Below are 17056 nucleotides of genomic sequence, written 5' to 3'. Positions count from 1 at the left end.
AGCTTGCCACATCCCCACCATCTGTTTCATCACACAAAAGATGAGCTACAAAACACATTCGAGCTACACCTTAAGTCAGGGAAACCACAAGGGGCATTTTGCTCACAATACCTCTGAAAACTATTTTGGGTTGGGCACTTGGGCTGCTTTACTGTGCACTATTTGTTACTGGCACTGTACTAAAACATCTGGTCACCAGAAGGAACACAAAATGACTGCAGAATAGTGCAGAGGAAGTCTCTATCAGATCTGTATAGCCTCAAAAGCTCTCCCCAAAGATAAAGAGAAGAGAACCTGCAATAACATACTAACCTACATTACATAATATATTTAGGTTACAACCTTTGAAACCCAACCAATTCTTAAAATATCATAGAATCAATTCTCACATTTCTATCTTGAATATATGAAACCTTTAATAACACGTCAAGTGGTTTTGTATATTTAAAACACTGTGGTGTCCCTGAACTTTTCAGGATTTGAAGCTGCTAAAATAAATGTGGCTGTGGGCTCTCTGAACAAATGGGTGTGTCATTAAAGCCTATGCAAGCCTCCTGAATCTGATAACAACACGGATACCTCTTATATGGTCACGGTCTTTGGCTGGCAGCTACTTGAGGAATTCATAAACCCACCCTGTGATGATAAATGTCTCAAACCCTGGGAATCTAACAGCTTGGATATGTCTAATTTTGCCCTGTGAGTTTGTCCATTTTTGTTGTTAAGTTAAGAGTGTGCGGCAAGAAAACTAAAGTATAATTCTGGGGAATTTCATCCACATTGTGTCAGTAGTTGTTTTTACAATATTTAAATGCTTCTAAAATTATGAGACATGGATTTACTGTGGAGGAACGTGTGGGACTCCGCGCTTTATCTCTACTCTCCGCCTCTTTAAGTCTGCCCTTCAGCTGACAACTTTCGGTCCTTTGCAGTTTGCACAGCAGTCTGTGCTCTGCCCCACATTTTTATTTGGCAATTCTCACAACCGCCGCTCGCCCGTCGCTGCGTAAAAGCCGCTGCGCTGCGCTTGGAAATGTAGTTGTTTTGCGCACGCCGGGGTCTCCAAAATGGACCTAAAATCCGAGCTCCTCAAGTCTATCTGGTACGCTTTCACATCGCTGGACGTCGAGAAGTGCGGGAAAGTGTCCAAATCGCAGTTAAAGGTAAGCAGGAATGTATGTAGGCGTTTGAAGATCAGGAAACTGAGATCGAGGGGCGTCCACTGGACAACACAGAAGCAGCTTGTACCTGTGTATTTGACCCATTTTTCCTTTACTTTTAACTTTGCGTTGGTTGAAGTCCAACCAGACTTCATCAGGTTCTATAGCGTCTTTATATTTTGTGAAATACAAGGTTTATGAGCGAATTAGTGTTGCAATTTGAAGAGCAGTTATCACCAAATGTTTGTCAAAGTCAAATATTTGAAAAAGCTTGAAAAATAGTTCTTCCAACAGACACGTAACCTGCTCAGATTGGAGGTGAGGTGGCCAGTTTTAGCTTCAAACTGAAAGCCCAACCTCTCCCTGTGGCTCAGAAGTTTAAATATTGACACAACACCACCACTGTCAGTGTTTTTAGTAAAAGACAAGACAGACATCAGCAAGAAGAGATCTTATTTTGACATCTTTCCCTTCAGTAAATGTTATATTTGTCTCTCTTGTTGCTTTCCGTCCAGTTCCTACACGCCTGACTGAGCCCCCATAGGTGAGAAGAATCCAAGGAAATAGCAGAAAGCTGTCCTGACACGCTTAGTCTCTGAGGAATAGCTGCCTGTGCTTGTATCTGTGTGTGTTTATGTGTTTGTGGATATTTGAAGAAACATGCGCAGCCTGAAAGTGCAAAGGCCATATTGGAGACTCTCTGCTGACCTTGACACATACACAGAGACATCACACCCTCTATATATCTATAAATATATCTGTGTTTGTACTTCAGGTGCTTTCCCACAACCTGTACACAGTGCTCAACATCCCACATGACCCCGTGGCCCTGGAGGAGCACTTCCAGGACGATGATGACGGGCCGGTGTCTAATCATGGCTACATGCCCTACCTCAACAAATATATACTGGATAAGGTACTGTGACTTTCATAAATCACCTCTGCAGCTGTGTCCTTTGTCCCAGTCATCTTGACGCACTTTCCAGGTTTAGATTATGTAAATGAGTGGCAGGAAATGCCAGTAAACAATACATTTATGACCACCGACAAACATATACATGATCTTTAAAGCAGATACTGTTATTAATAATGGATAATGGATAGTACAATAAAAAATTGATGATTATGAATCATGACCCTTTTTTCTGTCAATGATTCCCCAAACGTGGTTACTTAAGTGTTTGTGACCAAAGTGACAAAGATATACATACTGAACCAGGATATTTTACTTTTACTGTAAATTTTCTTACCAAATGTGACAGTCAGTATAAGACAACGTTAACTTTTGAACTGTAAACTGTTCATAACATGTAAGTTATTTATCTTCTCAATTGTCTATCCATCCTTTTTAGAGATATTTAAGAACCTCTACTGGGCTGTTTTAAGGAGTCTTAAGTTGTTTTCAGGATGTAATATTTTATATATATATTACACTTCAGTTTTTTCACTCTGATATTGTCATGTATTTTTGAGACATATATTTTTGTGATGTCTGCTTTATGTTGTTGCATCATTGTTGCTGCCCATCTTGGCCAGGACACTCTTGAAAAGGTTTTCCTGATTTTAAAAAAGGTTAAATAAAATAAACAAATATTACATTGATAATAATAATAATAGTAAAAATAACACAAGTTATAAAATACACAGGTATATGCTATGAAAAATAAGGGTCAACAAAAAATGTGGGACCAATATATTTGTAATAATCCAAAATAAAATGATAGCACCGGCCTGCTGATGAATCAGCAGCTATACTAAAAGGAAATGGCTGATATTCTATTTTATCTTCTTATTCTCAATAAATCCCATGAAAAGACCAAAACCAACAATGAATTGATTTAACTAACAACTATTGCCTGTAGCTTAAGCCTGATATATCTTATTCCTCTGTGCTGTAGTGCTCCATCCTTGTTCCAAAAACAGTCGTGACAAACGTTTTTGTGCTTGCCAGGTCAAAGAGGGGATGTTTGACAAGGAGAAGTTCGACGACCTGTGCTGGACGATGACCATGAAGAAGAACTACAAGGGGGTACCAAAGGAGGCTCTGCTTTCAGAGAGAGACTGTTTCAAACTCTTCTGTTTATTCAACCTCCTGTCCGAGGACCGCTACCCACTGGTGATGATACCAGAGGAGGTAAAAGATGTGGACAGATGTGTCTCATTAAGTTGTTTTGAGATTGCAATTTTCTTTTGTGGTTTGATGTTTAAAACAGGATTTTATGGCAGGATGTTGGGAGCGACTAGAAAAAGGATTTAATTGAGACCTGATTGACTAGAGGTCGACTGGGGAGACTCAAAATCCATGATACCTTTTATGTGATGGATTGTTTTCTCCTCTGAGTGAAAAATACAAACAGTTTGACACTATGGAAAAACAAAAGGGACACATTTTGAGATAAATAATGTAAATAAGTGCAAAAATTAAGTTCTTCATATTCAATAGGCAGATAAAGATAGATGGGGTTATAAATATCTCAGGAACAGAAGGCAACAGTTCAGTTATCAGTTATATGAGGCACTTTCACTGTGATTAGATAATTTCCAGAATGAAATATTATGCTTTGTATCAGCGTTTACCAAATTTTTTTGGCTTATGAATTAAGCAATGCACAAAACATTTAAAATTAAGCAATGTGTGCTCCTGAACCCTATATCAAAGACTCTGGCCTTAGTATGCACAGGAGTTGTGAGTAGTTCAGACATAAAGCGGAAGAATCGCGTATTTCACAGGAAGAAAGCAACAATTATCGATAAGTAGTCAGAAAAAAATGACAGAATTATGCGGAAACTCGATTTTTCTTATCACTTAAAATATCTGGTGACATTTAGAGTTTTCTTTGTGACCCCGTGAGGGGACCTGACCCTCAGGTTAGGAACCACTGCTCTTTATAAACCAAGCTGCAACGATTAGGCAATTGACAGAAAATGAATCTGCAACTGTTGTGATAACTGATTAATCAGTGCAGTCATTTTTTACGCAAAAATGATGAGGGTCATACATGAGAGCACACTGAAGATCTTTGGACTGTCAGTCAAATGAAACAAGACATTTGAAGGCATCGTCATGGGTTGTGGTAAATTATATCAGACATTTTATACACAAAGCTGTTATCGATAAATGCAGAAAATAATCTGCATATTAATCATTAATGAAAATAATCATTAGTTGCAGCTCTTCTTGTATCTCAGCAAAGTCTGACTGCTTGACATTTTTTCACAGAAAAAAAAAGCAAGTGCAAGTAAGTAAGTTAATGAGGCTCTTCCTTCCTGCGCTTCCTCCATAATGCTTTTGGTTTCCTGTAGACACAGTCAAAAATAAATCGCTTTTGTCCTGTCAGCACAGTAGCCTACCCCTGATAAGCTATATGTTAGAGAGATACACTGACACAACATGTCAGCATACTGTCAGTATCAGAAAATAACGGTTAATCTCCACACTTATATTTACTGCTGATATTTGTTTAATTGTGGAAGTAAATGTAAAAGTTATAACGTTTTCTTCACTCAGGTGGAGTATTTACTCAAGAAAATCTCCACAGCGATGAGCCAGGAGTGGGATGGGAAGCCCTTGGAGGACTTAATATCCCAAGATGCTGTAGTTCGGGAAGAGGGCATGTCTGTTTGGACCTTCCTGGAGCACATGGGTGCAGGCCGGCTGCTGAGGGTCACCAGCGCTGAGGCCTTCAGTCTGGCGCTGGACGAGGTCTATCTGGAGATGTATCACAATGTCCTGAAGAGGGTGAGACTTTAGTTTGTATCTCCCTGCCTTTTGTAGCCACTCTGTCTGCTTTCTTGTCTTTGTTCTTAAACCCCGTCTCCTGTTTGCAGGGCTACATGTGGAAAAAGGGGCATGTACGCAGGAACTGGACTGAGCGCTGGTTCGTGCTGAGGCCCTCCTCCATGGCTTATTATGTCAGCGAGGACTTGAAAGACAAGAAAGGAGAGATCCAGCTGGATAAGAGCTGTGTCATAGAGGTCAGTGCGGATATGTAGAGTAAACTTTGCACGTTTAATTACTGTATATAGAAGGACGAACGTTATCAGGAATCAGAGACAGGTTTATTGCCAAGTAGGTTTGCACATACATTGAATTTGTCTTGTTGTTGTGGTGCATAACAATAAAAAAATAGAGGGTGAGAGAAAATACAACTACCACAAAAGACAGGTGATATAAACATATAAATACAATTTTACAATTAAAGAAGTAAACATAGTAAAAATGCAGTATATTCTCAGTGAAAAGAGCTATTGAGTTTAGAAAATATTGTGCAAGATATTGCACAATATTGACAGGATGCTTTGAACATGTTCAATCAAAGTCCTTTGCAGTGTCAGAAATCCCCTAATTCTTGCATTTATGATAAATTATGTAAACAGCAAACTAAACTAAGATGTGCTAAATCTTCTAAATTTTCTAAATCTGACTTCCTCTTCTTTATGTTTCAGCCTATTGCAGACAGAGAGGGGAAACGCTGTTTGTTCTGTGTGAAAACCCACAACAAAACCTACGAGATGAGTGCTTCTGACCAGAGACAGAAGGTCGAATGGACTCAAGGTGTGTTGGTGTGTATAAGTAGACAAAACACACATTTTAACTGCATTGATACATTATGTGTGTGGTCACTTGTGTGTTGTGCTTGTAGGCATTTTAAGATTCCTGTTTATGATGACTATGATGTTTTATTTATGGATTACAGGCATAAAAGCAGAAATCCAAGGGACAATATGTGAAAGTGAAAACATTTATTATCAACATGGTCTCATGGTTTCATGCTTTTTGGTGATGTCTTTGGTGCTAAGCGCTCATTGTCAGCTAGTCAGTGTGTTTAGTCCCGTCTGTTCTTTTATCTTGGTTTCAGCACTAGATCAAAGCGAAAGTCTCTTTAAGAAAGGGGATATATCATGCACATTTCAAGGTCTATATTTTTATTCTGGGGCTCTACTGGAATATCTTTGCATGGTGTACAATTCAAAAAAACTCCTTATTTTTCTCATACTAGTCCTTTATGCAGCCCCTCAGTTCAGCCTCTGTCTGAAACAGGCTGTTTTAGCTCCTGTCTCTTTAAGACTGCCCTCCCGATGAGCCTGCTCTGTTCTGATTGGTCAGCTTCCAGAAGCTGCCTCTAGGATTTCACTTCTTTTTCTCAATATTTACTCAAAATGTCAACTTCTCAAATACACACTTACATGTTCGAGCCCAAATCCAATCCGAAATATGCGAGTGGCCAACGTAAACAACCAATAGAGCAACCTTAGCAACGACCTTAGCAACAAAGGCAACGTAATGGATGGCCATTTGTGGGCATGCGTGAACAATCTGATGTTAGTTTGATGGGGAAATAGAAGTAACTTTGCAGACAAAGCATTAAACATACACATCCGACATTATAACAGTATAAAAGTGACAGAAAAACACAAGAAGCATGTTATGTCCCCTTTAAAGATGATTTTAAAGATTAGATGCCTCCCAAAAGTAACAAAGTTTTACATTCAGTTCACTGTTGAACACTAGTACTCACTCGGCATCTTACACCTGAATAAATCACTAGCAGAACCGCCTTTGTTGGCAATTTCCTTTATTTTTTGGTGGAAACTATGGGGCCACCAGGAAATAACTCTCTTTTATCCATCATAAAAATAAAAATCTGTGTGTGTGTGTGTGTGTGTGCGTGTGTTATATTTCCAGCCATTCAGACAGCGCTTCGTCTCCAGAGTGAGGGCAAGTCCTCCTTTCACCAGGAACTGAAACTGAAGAGACGGGTCCAGCGGGAACACAGCCAACGGGAGCGCAGCCGGAGCAGTTGCAGCAGCCGGAGCAGCCAATCGGACGACTCGAACATCCAAGACATGGAGAAGTTGGAGAAAGAGAAAGACAGACAGGATCTAGAGATAGAAAACATCATCCAGGTAAGAGAGGAAGAGGCTCACTATGATATCTGTTTATCTTGGAGGTAATTTTTCTGATTTAAAAATGTCAGTCAACCATATTTTAACCTTGTATGTGTTGAGTACAATTCATTTTTTAATATATCATTACATTTTCAAGTAAAATATCATCATATCAACTAATTTATGTGTCAGATAAAAATAAAATCATCTTCCAGCATGACCATATTTCTGTAATGTGGTGTTGCCGTGCTGTTAAAGATGTAGTTACCTCTCCTGCCATGTCTCAGTAATGCACATTGAGTAGATATATGTATACAAAATGTATTGCATATCTGTATCTTCTTGCAGCATGCACGTGAATTGGAAACCCGGCGAAGGGAGGCAGAGGAGAGAGAGAGGAGGAAGCAGAGGGAGGTGCAGATGGAGCTGGAGAGACAGCTGAGAGAGGCGGAGATGGTACGATAAAGTTTGCCAGACGACAACATTTATTTACAGTTTTCAGAAATGGGATTTAGAGTCCATCCCATTGGCTTTGATCTCAGCGGCAAAATGTCGGCATTATAAAATTCAGACATAACCTTCAATGATTTTTAGTGTTTTTAGTGGAAATGGTACTTACATTCCTGGAAAAGGTGATTCGGGAATAGGCCAGTTCTTTCCATTCAGTTGGTGTGTGTGTGTGTGTGTGCATGTGTGTTCTCCCAGTTGAGAGACAGCATGAAAGCAGAGATGCAGCAGAGGGCAAGGGAGGCTGAGCAACAGAAGAAAAGGATCCAGGAGTTGGAGCTGACGCAAAGGAAACTGGAGGCTGCTCTCAACATGGAGATCCAGGCTCGACTGGAGGAGGAGAGGGCTAGGCAGGAGCTGGAAAGGTAACACACACACACACACACACACACTCACACACTATCACCCTATAATCAAACCAAACCGTAAAGAGATTCATAGTTTATTCTCCTCTCAAGGTTGCTGCAGGCTGAAGACGAGAAGAAGAGGCAGTTCCAGCTCCTCCAGGAGCAGCAGATGGCCTTGCAGAGCCTCAGCTCCATACAACAGGTAGCCTCAGGTGGCGGTATGAAGGATGATGCCCCCTCGGCCCTCCATTCGGCCTCTCAGGAGCTCCAGGATCTGCGTGCATCTCGCCAGAGGAGCCACCAACACCTGGAGGTGAGAAAGAAAGAGGCAGTGAATCACAGCCAGCAGCATAGGATTTAATACTATTTTTATTATATGTTAAATACTGTGTGATCCTCTGACTTCAGGAGATACAGGAGAAGCTGAGGAATGCGAGTCAACACGTCCGGCACTGGAACGTCCAGCTGAACCGCCTGATGACACCAATCACTCCTGGAGGTGCAGTGCACTCTTTGTCTTATTTATTTGGGTCTGATCTAAAGGGCAACATGGTGACTTAACATTTATTCCTTAACAATGGATTAAATAACTATGTGTAATTTGAAGGGGATCACTTTTAGTGACAAATCCACAGAGGACTTTCACCTTACTCTGCAGTTTCCCTCAGCTAACTGGATCATTTTAGCGTCTCATTGTTTTAGTATTATGGTCTGAAACTTTACTGTTTTGATTCACACTCACTGCTTTTATCAGCCCCCTTTCCAGCCACAGCAGGCAGCTGATTTCAGCAGAAAAGCTTTGATTAATCCACTGTACACTACCTGCCCTGCATGAAACAGCAGGCAGACAAAGTTAGCAACTAGCTTGATATTTCCCTCAGGATTAAGTAGAGACGAAAACAGAGCTACAAGGATTGCGAATATTGGGCTTGCATTTGTCCGGTGGCCAAAAACACAAGTTCAAATGACTGGTTAATGTTGCTCAATGTCTGCTGGATGTGTAAACAGGCAGCTGTTTGCTAACCGGTTCACCACAACAACTTTATAAGGTGATACTGCTCTAAGTTTGTGTTTAGAACTTGTTCTGCTGCCCACAAGCTTTAAAAATAGACCATACTTAAGCTGAAAGGGCGGTGTTTACACTCAGAAAAGATGACCTGTCAAAGAGTAAAACTGAATTTCTACCAGCTCCAAGGACACTCTTCTATAACTGAGCCTGATTTCTTATCTTTCATAAGGTCAAATAAACATAATTTTGTTTTTATTAATGTTGTTTACGCAAATAAAAAGACGGTTAAAGTATGAAATCCAGTTTATGGTCACTAGAGGTTTTGGAATCACAATTTTAAATTTAAATATTTTAATATTTTAAAATGAATAATTTTTAATTTTCTCAAAATTAAACAGCACGGTTAAGTAGTAGTTGAGTATGTGCGTCACTACATCTCTACATCTGTCTATGTTGACTCACTGTACACATAATGAAAGTAGCATTCAGAGAACACATATCGCTGACAAAAATACATTATCCCATAACTTGTTTTTAATATAATAATATGAAATATTTTTCAATGTGCATCTGGATCCAGATCTGCATTAAAATACAGTCATGGTTTACATATGCTAGTTTTTTCCATTCAAATAAGTGCATCAGTTCATGAGAAGATACTGAACACATTAAAAATGTCCAATCCTGCAATGTTAACAAATATTTTTTAAAAACTGTATCTAACTATGCACCAAATGTAATTAAACTATTTAATTCAAAACATTTTTGAGATATCCAGCTAACAAACCAACAAACAATCTGAACCAGAACATAATCTCTTTATGGAGGTAATTATACTGTTATTATACTGCACAATCAGTCTTTGAAGTAGCTGTGCTCATATATCAGTGAACATAACAAAGTTCAAATGTTTGTTTTGGGTTTTTTTTAGAACGTTTGGATCATCGCCTATCATCAAAAAATACATGTCCCAAAAAGGAAGGCGCTCTGGCCAGTAACGAGTTTATCTCTAAATTCAAGATAAGAGCCGATCAGGACATCCAGATATCCGGAGACAACGAGACACTCGAGGAGCAGATGGAGGCCGTAAACCTGTCAGACGGGTCAGAGGAATCGCTTGAGAAATCCAACGGACAAATATGATCACCGGGTTGAAGGTTAGGGGAACCAGTTTTCAAATCGACAAGTTGAAAGATGAGTTACGTAAGACGAGCCTTGTATTTATATTTTAAGATGCACACTAAGATGGTGGCCTACAGTATGATGACGAGCACACTGTAATGCAGGATTTAATGAAAACACATTTGAATAAGATCAAGTGAGATTTACAGTTTTGTACAATAAAGTTTATGCGTTAATAATGTGTTGTGATGTTTGTGCTTTTCTTTCTCTACACTTGTCTCCATTAAAATGAGACTTCCTGAAAGATGTCTTTAATGTGACTTTATATTAACTTACTTGACGCCTATTGCTCCTTTTTCATGGAGCAAAGGCTGCTGTCCAGCTGTTTCCATGTCAGCCTGCTCTACTTGATGTCCGTCTCAAGGTCCCTACGCCAGGTGTTCTTGGGCCGGCCTATCTCTCTTGTGCCTTCGGGGTTCCTACCTGGTGGTGCTGGTATTGGGTTTCTTCTTCTGTTGATCTCCTCTTCCACTGGTTGTTGGTCCATTCTCTGTCAAAGATCATTGCTGCGGATGGTATCTGACCAGTGGATGTTCAAGATCCACCTCAGGAAGTTGATGGATGTACTTTCATCATTGTGGTCTTGGTTGATCCGTAGAGGTTATATATACTTTATATTGACTTGTGTTAAAATCATTCAGGAGATTGAGTATATTTTAAATTGATGAGCAGTTTTCTTCTCTCCAAAGGTGTAAACTGATAACATACAAGAAGCCATATAAGTAATAAATATGTAAAACATTTAAAAAGTGCAGATGAAAAAAACATTGTACCCTACTGAAGGCTTTACTTTTCTGTCCACTTTGCCTGTCTTTAAACAAATCTTTATTTTCAGTAGGTTTGATGTTTGGTATGCAAAATTGGGTTTTTAGAACAAAATACTGAATGGTAGCACCTGACTGATGAATCGATGGGCTGATATTATCTTATCACAGATAAAGTATGTCGGCTGATAACAGACAACAAATTGCAGTACGGAAATGTCAGACATGTGTGACGTAATTTAAATACCATCGCCTTTATCCTCTAGAGAGCACTTACAAGTTTACTTTTCAACTGTAAAATGTCCAACTTAGTACATATCCTGGTTATAATTCTTTAATAGCCAAATTTAAGGGCTTCCTATAAAAAAATGTTTATATTATGTATTTATATAAAAAGAAGAAGAAAATCAGTATCAGCCCTTTTTAGGTTGAGCTCAACTGAGCAGAATCTAAGAAGTTAGGAGTGTAATTAAATTAGAAACATTACATTAACAAGGAACAGATCATTATTGAAATAATAATAATAATAACGCAATTAATATATGAAAATAAAATTCCTTTATTCATTTTTAGCTATAAAACAAAAAAAGAACCAGAAATGCCTTCTGGACAACAACATGGAACATCTCTGGTAAGAAAAAAGATAAATGAAGGATTTGTTGTAACAAGTTCAAGCAATAAGATGAATAAGAGCAGCTGATTTAAGCTGAAAATGTCAGATCAAGGAGTCAGATCAGCACTTTTATTAATGACATCTGTGTTACAGCAAAATGGCAGGTTGATTAACTCCTGGTTAATCCCATATGAAGGGATGTAATAACAGAAAGGAGAGTGGGGTGGAGAGAAGTAATAAGAACCAACATATGACAGATTTGAACCCGTGTCCTGAAAGGCCACCTGAAGTATTCTTGTGCTTGATCTAAATAGTTGAGCTATCAGTTATGGAGAGGAGACAGGAATGAACAAATGACAATGAGCTCCAACCATGATAAATCTAATGATAAATTATCTTGTCATCTCAAGTATTCAGCCCTTTGTTTTTTTTTCAAGATCACAAGATAATTAAGTTTCGGTCTCTCAGTCCATTTCTATGTGGACTGAGAGACCGAAACTCTCAGTCCATAGAGAAATGCACAGCCTGTATTCAGAAACTGTACCTTTAAACGAGCCGTTTGGACTTCTGCAAGGTTGTGATGTCACAACTACTGTATATGCTCAGTGTTTGCTTTGAAAAGGCGGCCTGCCCTTCCAACCGGACCCCCAGCCCCTCCTGAAAGAAACAAAATATGTTTATTTATGTTATTTACCTAATTTATGTGCACTTGTTTCATTTCAGCTCAGTCTCCACTGTGTTGTGCTAGTTTCTCTCCTCTGCTCTCTGTGTTTTACCGGGGGCGGGGCTTAGCCCCTCCACACACAGGGGAGCAGAGGAGAGACAGTTGCAGAGGAAATGCTGCACAGTTGTTGGATGTCAAGAAGCAAATTTGTCATTGCACAGCCTTTCAAAGTTTGCATAACATTATCCTGAGCGGTGGCCATCACAATTTATTTGTGAGTTTTACCCTCAGTCCTGGTTTTACCTAGCTACAGGCTAGGTTACAGTCCATTACCTGTGGTTGGCCTTGGCGTCACTCAGAAAAGAGGAGAGGGGCATTTAGACTCAAAACAGCCTGTTCTTGATAGAGCTCCAGAGAGAGGATTAAGAGAGGAGTTGTAAAACTATATTGAGATGGTTTTTGATACTTAAAACAACAACAAAAAAAAAGTAAAATATGGGACCTTTAAAATCATAACCTCTTTTGACCGGGAGGTGGCGCTGCAGCTCGTAAGAGCCGAAAAATAACCCGGAAGGAAAACAAATCTGCCGACAAGTTTAAACAACATGGTGCCTCCTGTGAGAAGTCACGCCGGGCGATGAGTAGATCTGTTCTAATATAAATAAAGGTTTTCATAAATTAACTATATTTCTCTCATTATGGGTCTGTTTTAACCGTAAAGACACCGTTAAGTGAAGAAGACCTCATGTCGGCATCTTTGGTTGTCAGACTGGCAGCAGCCTCCAGAAGGAAGGTCAGATATCTGTGCCGGAGTCTGTCCACCGACCAGCCGGGGAATGGAGATCCTCACCCGGCTCCTCCGCCGGACGGCGAGCCGGCGGAGCGGAGACCCAGAAAAGACCCCAGCGGCCGCTCCGTGCTCCTCTTCCCCGGTCAGGGCAGCCAGTTTGTGGGCATGGGTCGCGGACTTTTAAAGTACCCTAACGTTAAAGAAATGTTCACAGTAGCCCAGAAGATCCTCGGGTACGACCTGCTGTCTCTGTGCCTGCAGGGACCGGAGGAAGAGCTGCAGAAGACGGTTCACTGTCAGCCGGCTGTGTTTGTCACCTCGCTAGCTGCAGTGGAGAGGCTGAACCACGAAAACCCCAAGGTAGACACGAATAAAACGGAATTATCAGACAACTACTTTATTAATAGATTAAAGGACGGGTTCACAATTTTTCAAGTCTGTCTTGAAACAATATTCAGGAGCCCAAATGAGCATTGAAACAGGTTTTTCTTGCTGTAATCGTTCCTCCTGTTCATACTGACCACTAGAAGATCCATAATCATATGGATCTTTCATAATGCACTTACAATATAAATGATGGGAGACAAAATCCAGAAGCCTCCTTCTCTGCAAAAATGCATTTAAAAGTTTATCTGAAACTAATATTAAACTTCAGATGTCCAAATTAGTCAATTAGTCCCTCTTCTTGCCATTATACTTCCACTGCAGCTCAACAGGGAAACGCAAAAAGGGAATTTGATGCTAAAATGACTGTAAATGTGGCAGATATCCACTTGATATGACTAAGTCAGACTGCTGAAGCCTCATATAAGCTTCACATCAACTTTTAAATGGATTTTTGGACAAAATGACTGTGTGGACACACTGTGGATTTTGGCCCTCATTATTTAAACTGAAAGCGCATTTGAAGGGGATCTTTTCATAACCAGTATGAATAGGAGGAATGATTACAGTGTGGAAAACCTCTTTCACTCTTCATATGGGCACCTGACTGTTGTTGTAAGACAGACTTGAAGAATTGTGAATCTATCCTTTGATTATTTAGTTCATATATCCTGCAAACATGCCCTATAGTTGCTGTCTCTAGTCTTAAATTAAAGGATTTGCTGCTTTTTGAAATGTTTCATTATAATGATTGTAAATTGAATATCTTTTGGTTCAGGACTGTTATCAATGAAAATAAGTAATTTGAAATCTCACCACTGGCTCTGGAATATTATCTGAATATTGAATAAATTGTGATGGACATTTTCACTTTTGTCTGACAATATGTTCACGAAACAGTTTGATTGCTTATTCAAAGATTTAAGATATTCACAAACAATGATAATAAAACTAATCATATATTACCATTCTAGTGTCTTGATGATAATGATAATAATGTGATTTTGTGTCTTAACAATATTGTGATACACATGCATGTTTTTTGTGTGTGATATTGTTTATTGTGGCTGTTTCCGTTTATTTAATTTAATTTATTTAGATCCTTCATTTAAGCAAAAGTAGCAATACTGCATTTAATTCCTGCATGCAAAATTTTACTCAAGTAAAAGTATAGTTGATGGTGGTCATCACATGATGATTAAAGGAATAAAAAACATATTTCTGTTATACACAATGATGCAGTCTTCCAGATTTTCCCTAATTTTAGCTTCAAATCCAAGCTTCAAATGAATAAATCCAAAAAGGCAAAATTAATCTTTGTCTTAATTTAATATAATTGGGTTATTATTACTGATGCATTATGATGTAAGTAGCATTTTAATCTTGTAGTTGGTCAGGATGAAGCTAATGTCAAGATACTTAATATGCTGCTGGGTAGTTGAAGCTATAACAATGCATCTTTTCTTTTTTAAATATGATGATCATACAGTGTGTATTAGATGTTAAATTGATTCTGCAAAGTGATTGTGACTCAAGACACAGGAATAAACTCACTTCAAAAGCTCTATTTATCCTTTTATCTTGTGTTTTTCAGTTGTTCAGACCTCATAAGGACCCTGCTGGCAGCAGTGTGTGTGTGTGTGTGAGCTTATTTATTTGTTTTAAACTTGTGTCCACAGGCCATTGAGACATGTGTTGCTGCTGCAGGTTTCAGCGTCGGAGAATTTGCTGCGCTGGTCTTTTCTGGTGCCATGAACTTTGCAGAAGGTGAACATGACACATCAGAGCTGTTGCTTAGTTAAAAGCATAGTGGCAGCAATATCAAATCAATATCCAATATTTACCCCTGCTGTGTTCTCCAGCTTTGTATGCAGTGAAGGTGCGTGCAGAGGCCATGCAGAAAGCGTCAGAGCTGGTTCCCAGTGGGATGCTGTCAGTGATTGGTAGACCGCAGGCCCAGTATAAATATGCCTGTCTGCAGGCTAAAGAGCACTGCAAGAGCCTGGGGATCACGGAGCCGGTCTGCTCTGTGGCCAACTATCTGTTCCCTGACGGCAGGGTCATCGCAGGGCACCAACAGGTAACAGGTTAATCTGTAATCGAGGAAACCAAATGTCAGCCTCACAAAGCATTTATTTGAAAATACAGCTCTAAAAGCATCAGCTAAGGTGGAAAAACACTCCATATCCTTGTTCATTTACCTAATTTACAGTGATATAACTCTGTGTAAAAGTGTAAGGAAAAAAAGTCTTACAATTTTACAATTAGTCTTCAAGTCTCAGTCATGACAAAGGCTGTGTGCTGTGTTGTTGCTCCAGGCGCTGGATTTCCTCCAGAAGAACTCGAGGCATCTCCAGTTCATGAGGACCAAGCCTCTCCCGGTCAGCGGAGCCTTCCACACTGAGCTGATGAAGTCGGCCACCGAACCCCTCAGAGAGGTTCTCCGACAGGTGGAGGTAAGTCCGCTGTGCACCCACCGTGTCAGCTTTGGTTATTCTCTAAAACCGAGATTCCCAAACTTTTTTTAAGCTACAGTTGCACTTCATGGTGTTTTTTCTTTTCATGGCGCTCCACCAAGTGTCCGATCCCACCCACAAAACATTTCTTCAGCTAGAGTAACACCATTTTTAATAAGAATTTATTCTTGTAATCCATCACTTGCCCTGACAGTCACTATTTCTGACTGCTGTGCACCTGGAAAACTGACATGCTGGAAAGCCTGTTGCATTACTGCAAGCAACCATGAGCGAAAAAAGCATATTAAACAGGGACTTTAATTTGTTAATTTCAATGTTTTCTGCCTCTTCTATTTTGTAATGTTTGAAAATTTAATCAATGACATTTTCTTTAATCTATTGGTAATATTACGAATATATTGCAAGAAAAGTACAGTCTATCTGCAGTTCTTGCAGCACCATTGGACCATCCTTAAGACACCCACTTTGGTAGCCACTGCTCAAAAGTAATGTTCAGTAAGTGCTAATTTACCTGTTAAACAGAGGAGATTATTTAGTCCCTGTACAATTTATGGCGAAAAGGACACTCATAACCTGCCAGAACAGCTTCAGTGTTCTCTAAACAAAGCTGTCATCAAACTACATCATCTTTTTTTGCTGTGAGAGAGTAAAATCATACTTATTGCCCATTTAATATTACTTTGTTTCATACACATCTCACCTAACCTCGCCAATAGCTATTTGTTTTTAAAAAAATAGACACAACTCTTGGAAAAACCAGACAGCTAGAATAAGTAAGTACTTCCGTCTAACACTGAGATTTCTCTTCCGTTCAGGTTCGTCGTCCTGAGATCAACGTGTACTCCAACGTGGACGGCAAGCGCTACATGAACGAAAGCCACGTACGCAGACAGCTGGTGAAGCAGCTGGTGTCGCCGGTCAAGTGGGAGCAGACTCTGCACGAGATCTTCGAGAGGATGCAGGGGGAAAAGTTCCCTCACACCTATGAGGTGGGCCCCGGAAAGCAGCTCGGCGCCACGCTTCAGAAGTGCAACAGGAAGGCCTTCAACACGTACACACATGTGGATGTCACCACTTATGATGACTGATAATGCAGAGACATGGACTCGGTGATGAAAAAGGCAAACTACAGGAAGTTAAACGGGCCTCAGTGCTCATTTTATCTCAAATAACCCGACCTGCAAGACCTGTTAAACCTTCGAGCTCCTGTGGTTGCTTCTTGATGGTCTTGTTTGTATAACTGAATAAATGATTTTTTTATTAATGAGAC

At 39.7% G+C, this 17056-nt stretch overlaps 2 protein-coding genes across 5 annotated transcripts; both read left to right on the top strand.

The window, feature by feature from the left end:
• The first annotated feature begins 627 nt into the window (after positions 1-627).
• On the top strand, positions 628-10275 carry def6c (DEF6 guanine nucleotide exchange factor c). Of its 2 annotated transcripts, none has more exons than XM_042403433.1 (12): positions 628-699; positions 1936-2076; positions 3112-3294; positions 4669-4899; positions 4989-5135; positions 5607-5715; positions 6847-7067; positions 7398-7505; positions 7755-7921; positions 8015-8216; positions 8312-8402; positions 9844-10275. In XM_042403433.1, the coding sequence occupies exons 2-12, from the start codon at positions 2044-2046 to the stop codon at positions 10053-10055; spliced, it is 1704 nt and encodes a 567-aa protein (XP_042259367.1). In that variant the 5' UTR covers positions 628-699; positions 1936-2043; the 3' UTR covers positions 10056-10275. The 2 variants fall into 2 exon arrangements, with proteins under 2 accessions (XP_042259367.1, XP_042259366.1); XM_042403432.1 differs by lacking the exon at positions 628-699 and adding an exon at positions 721-1163.
• A 2449-nt stretch (positions 10276-12724) lies between these two features.
• On the top strand, positions 12725-17047 carry mcat (malonyl CoA:ACP acyltransferase (mitochondrial)). Of its 3 annotated transcripts, XM_042402517.1 has the most exons (7): positions 12725-12802; positions 12904-13067; positions 13187-13285; positions 14989-15076; positions 15172-15389; positions 15628-15765; positions 16602-17046. In XM_042402517.1, the coding sequence occupies exons 2-7, from the start codon at positions 12972-12974 to the stop codon at positions 16872-16874; spliced, it is 912 nt and encodes a 303-aa protein (XP_042258451.1). In that variant the 5' UTR covers positions 12725-12802; positions 12904-12971; the 3' UTR covers positions 16875-17046. The 3 variants fall into 3 exon arrangements, with proteins under 3 accessions (XP_042258451.1, XP_042258450.1, XP_042258449.1); XM_042402516.1 differs by having other exon boundaries at positions 12736-13067; positions 15017-15076; positions 16602-17047; XM_042402515.1 differs by having other exon boundaries at positions 12738-13285.
• Positions 17048-17056: the final 9 nt, after the last annotated feature.

This window comes from Thunnus maccoyii, chromosome 23 (genome assembly GCF_910596095.1).
Source record: "Thunnus maccoyii chromosome 23, fThuMac1.1, whole genome shotgun sequence".
In the NCBI taxonomy this organism is placed as follows: domain Eukaryota; kingdom Metazoa; phylum Chordata; class Actinopteri; order Scombriformes; family Scombridae; genus Thunnus; species Thunnus maccoyii.
The sequence above is the reverse complement of the archived record's forward strand: the minus strand, read 5'-3'. Positions and strand labels throughout refer to the sequence as shown.

Coding starts and splice junctions, on each gene's coding strand:
- mcat (XM_042402515.1), top strand. CDS start 12,881: ATGTCGGCATCTTTGGTTGTCAGACTGGCAGCAGCCTCCAGAAGGAAG. Junction 13,286..14,988: donor TGAACCACGAAAACCCCAAG/GTAGACACGAAT, acceptor TTGTGTCCACAG/GCCATTGAGACATGTGTTGC. Junction 15,077..15,171: donor TGCCATGAACTTTGCAGAAG/GTGAACATGACA, acceptor TGTGTTCTCCAG/CTTTGTATGCAGTGAAGGTG.
- def6c (XM_042403432.1), top strand. CDS start 1,068: ATGGACCTAAAATCCGAGCTCCTCAAGTCTATCTGGTACGCTTTCACA. Junction 3,295..4,668: donor TGGTGATGATACCAGAGGAG/GTAAAAGATGTG, acceptor TTCTTCACTCAG/GTGGAGTATTTACTCAAGAA. Junction 7,922..8,014: donor GCTAGGCAGGAGCTGGAAAG/GTAACACACACA, acceptor TCTCCTCTCAAG/GTTGCTGCAGGCTGAAGACG.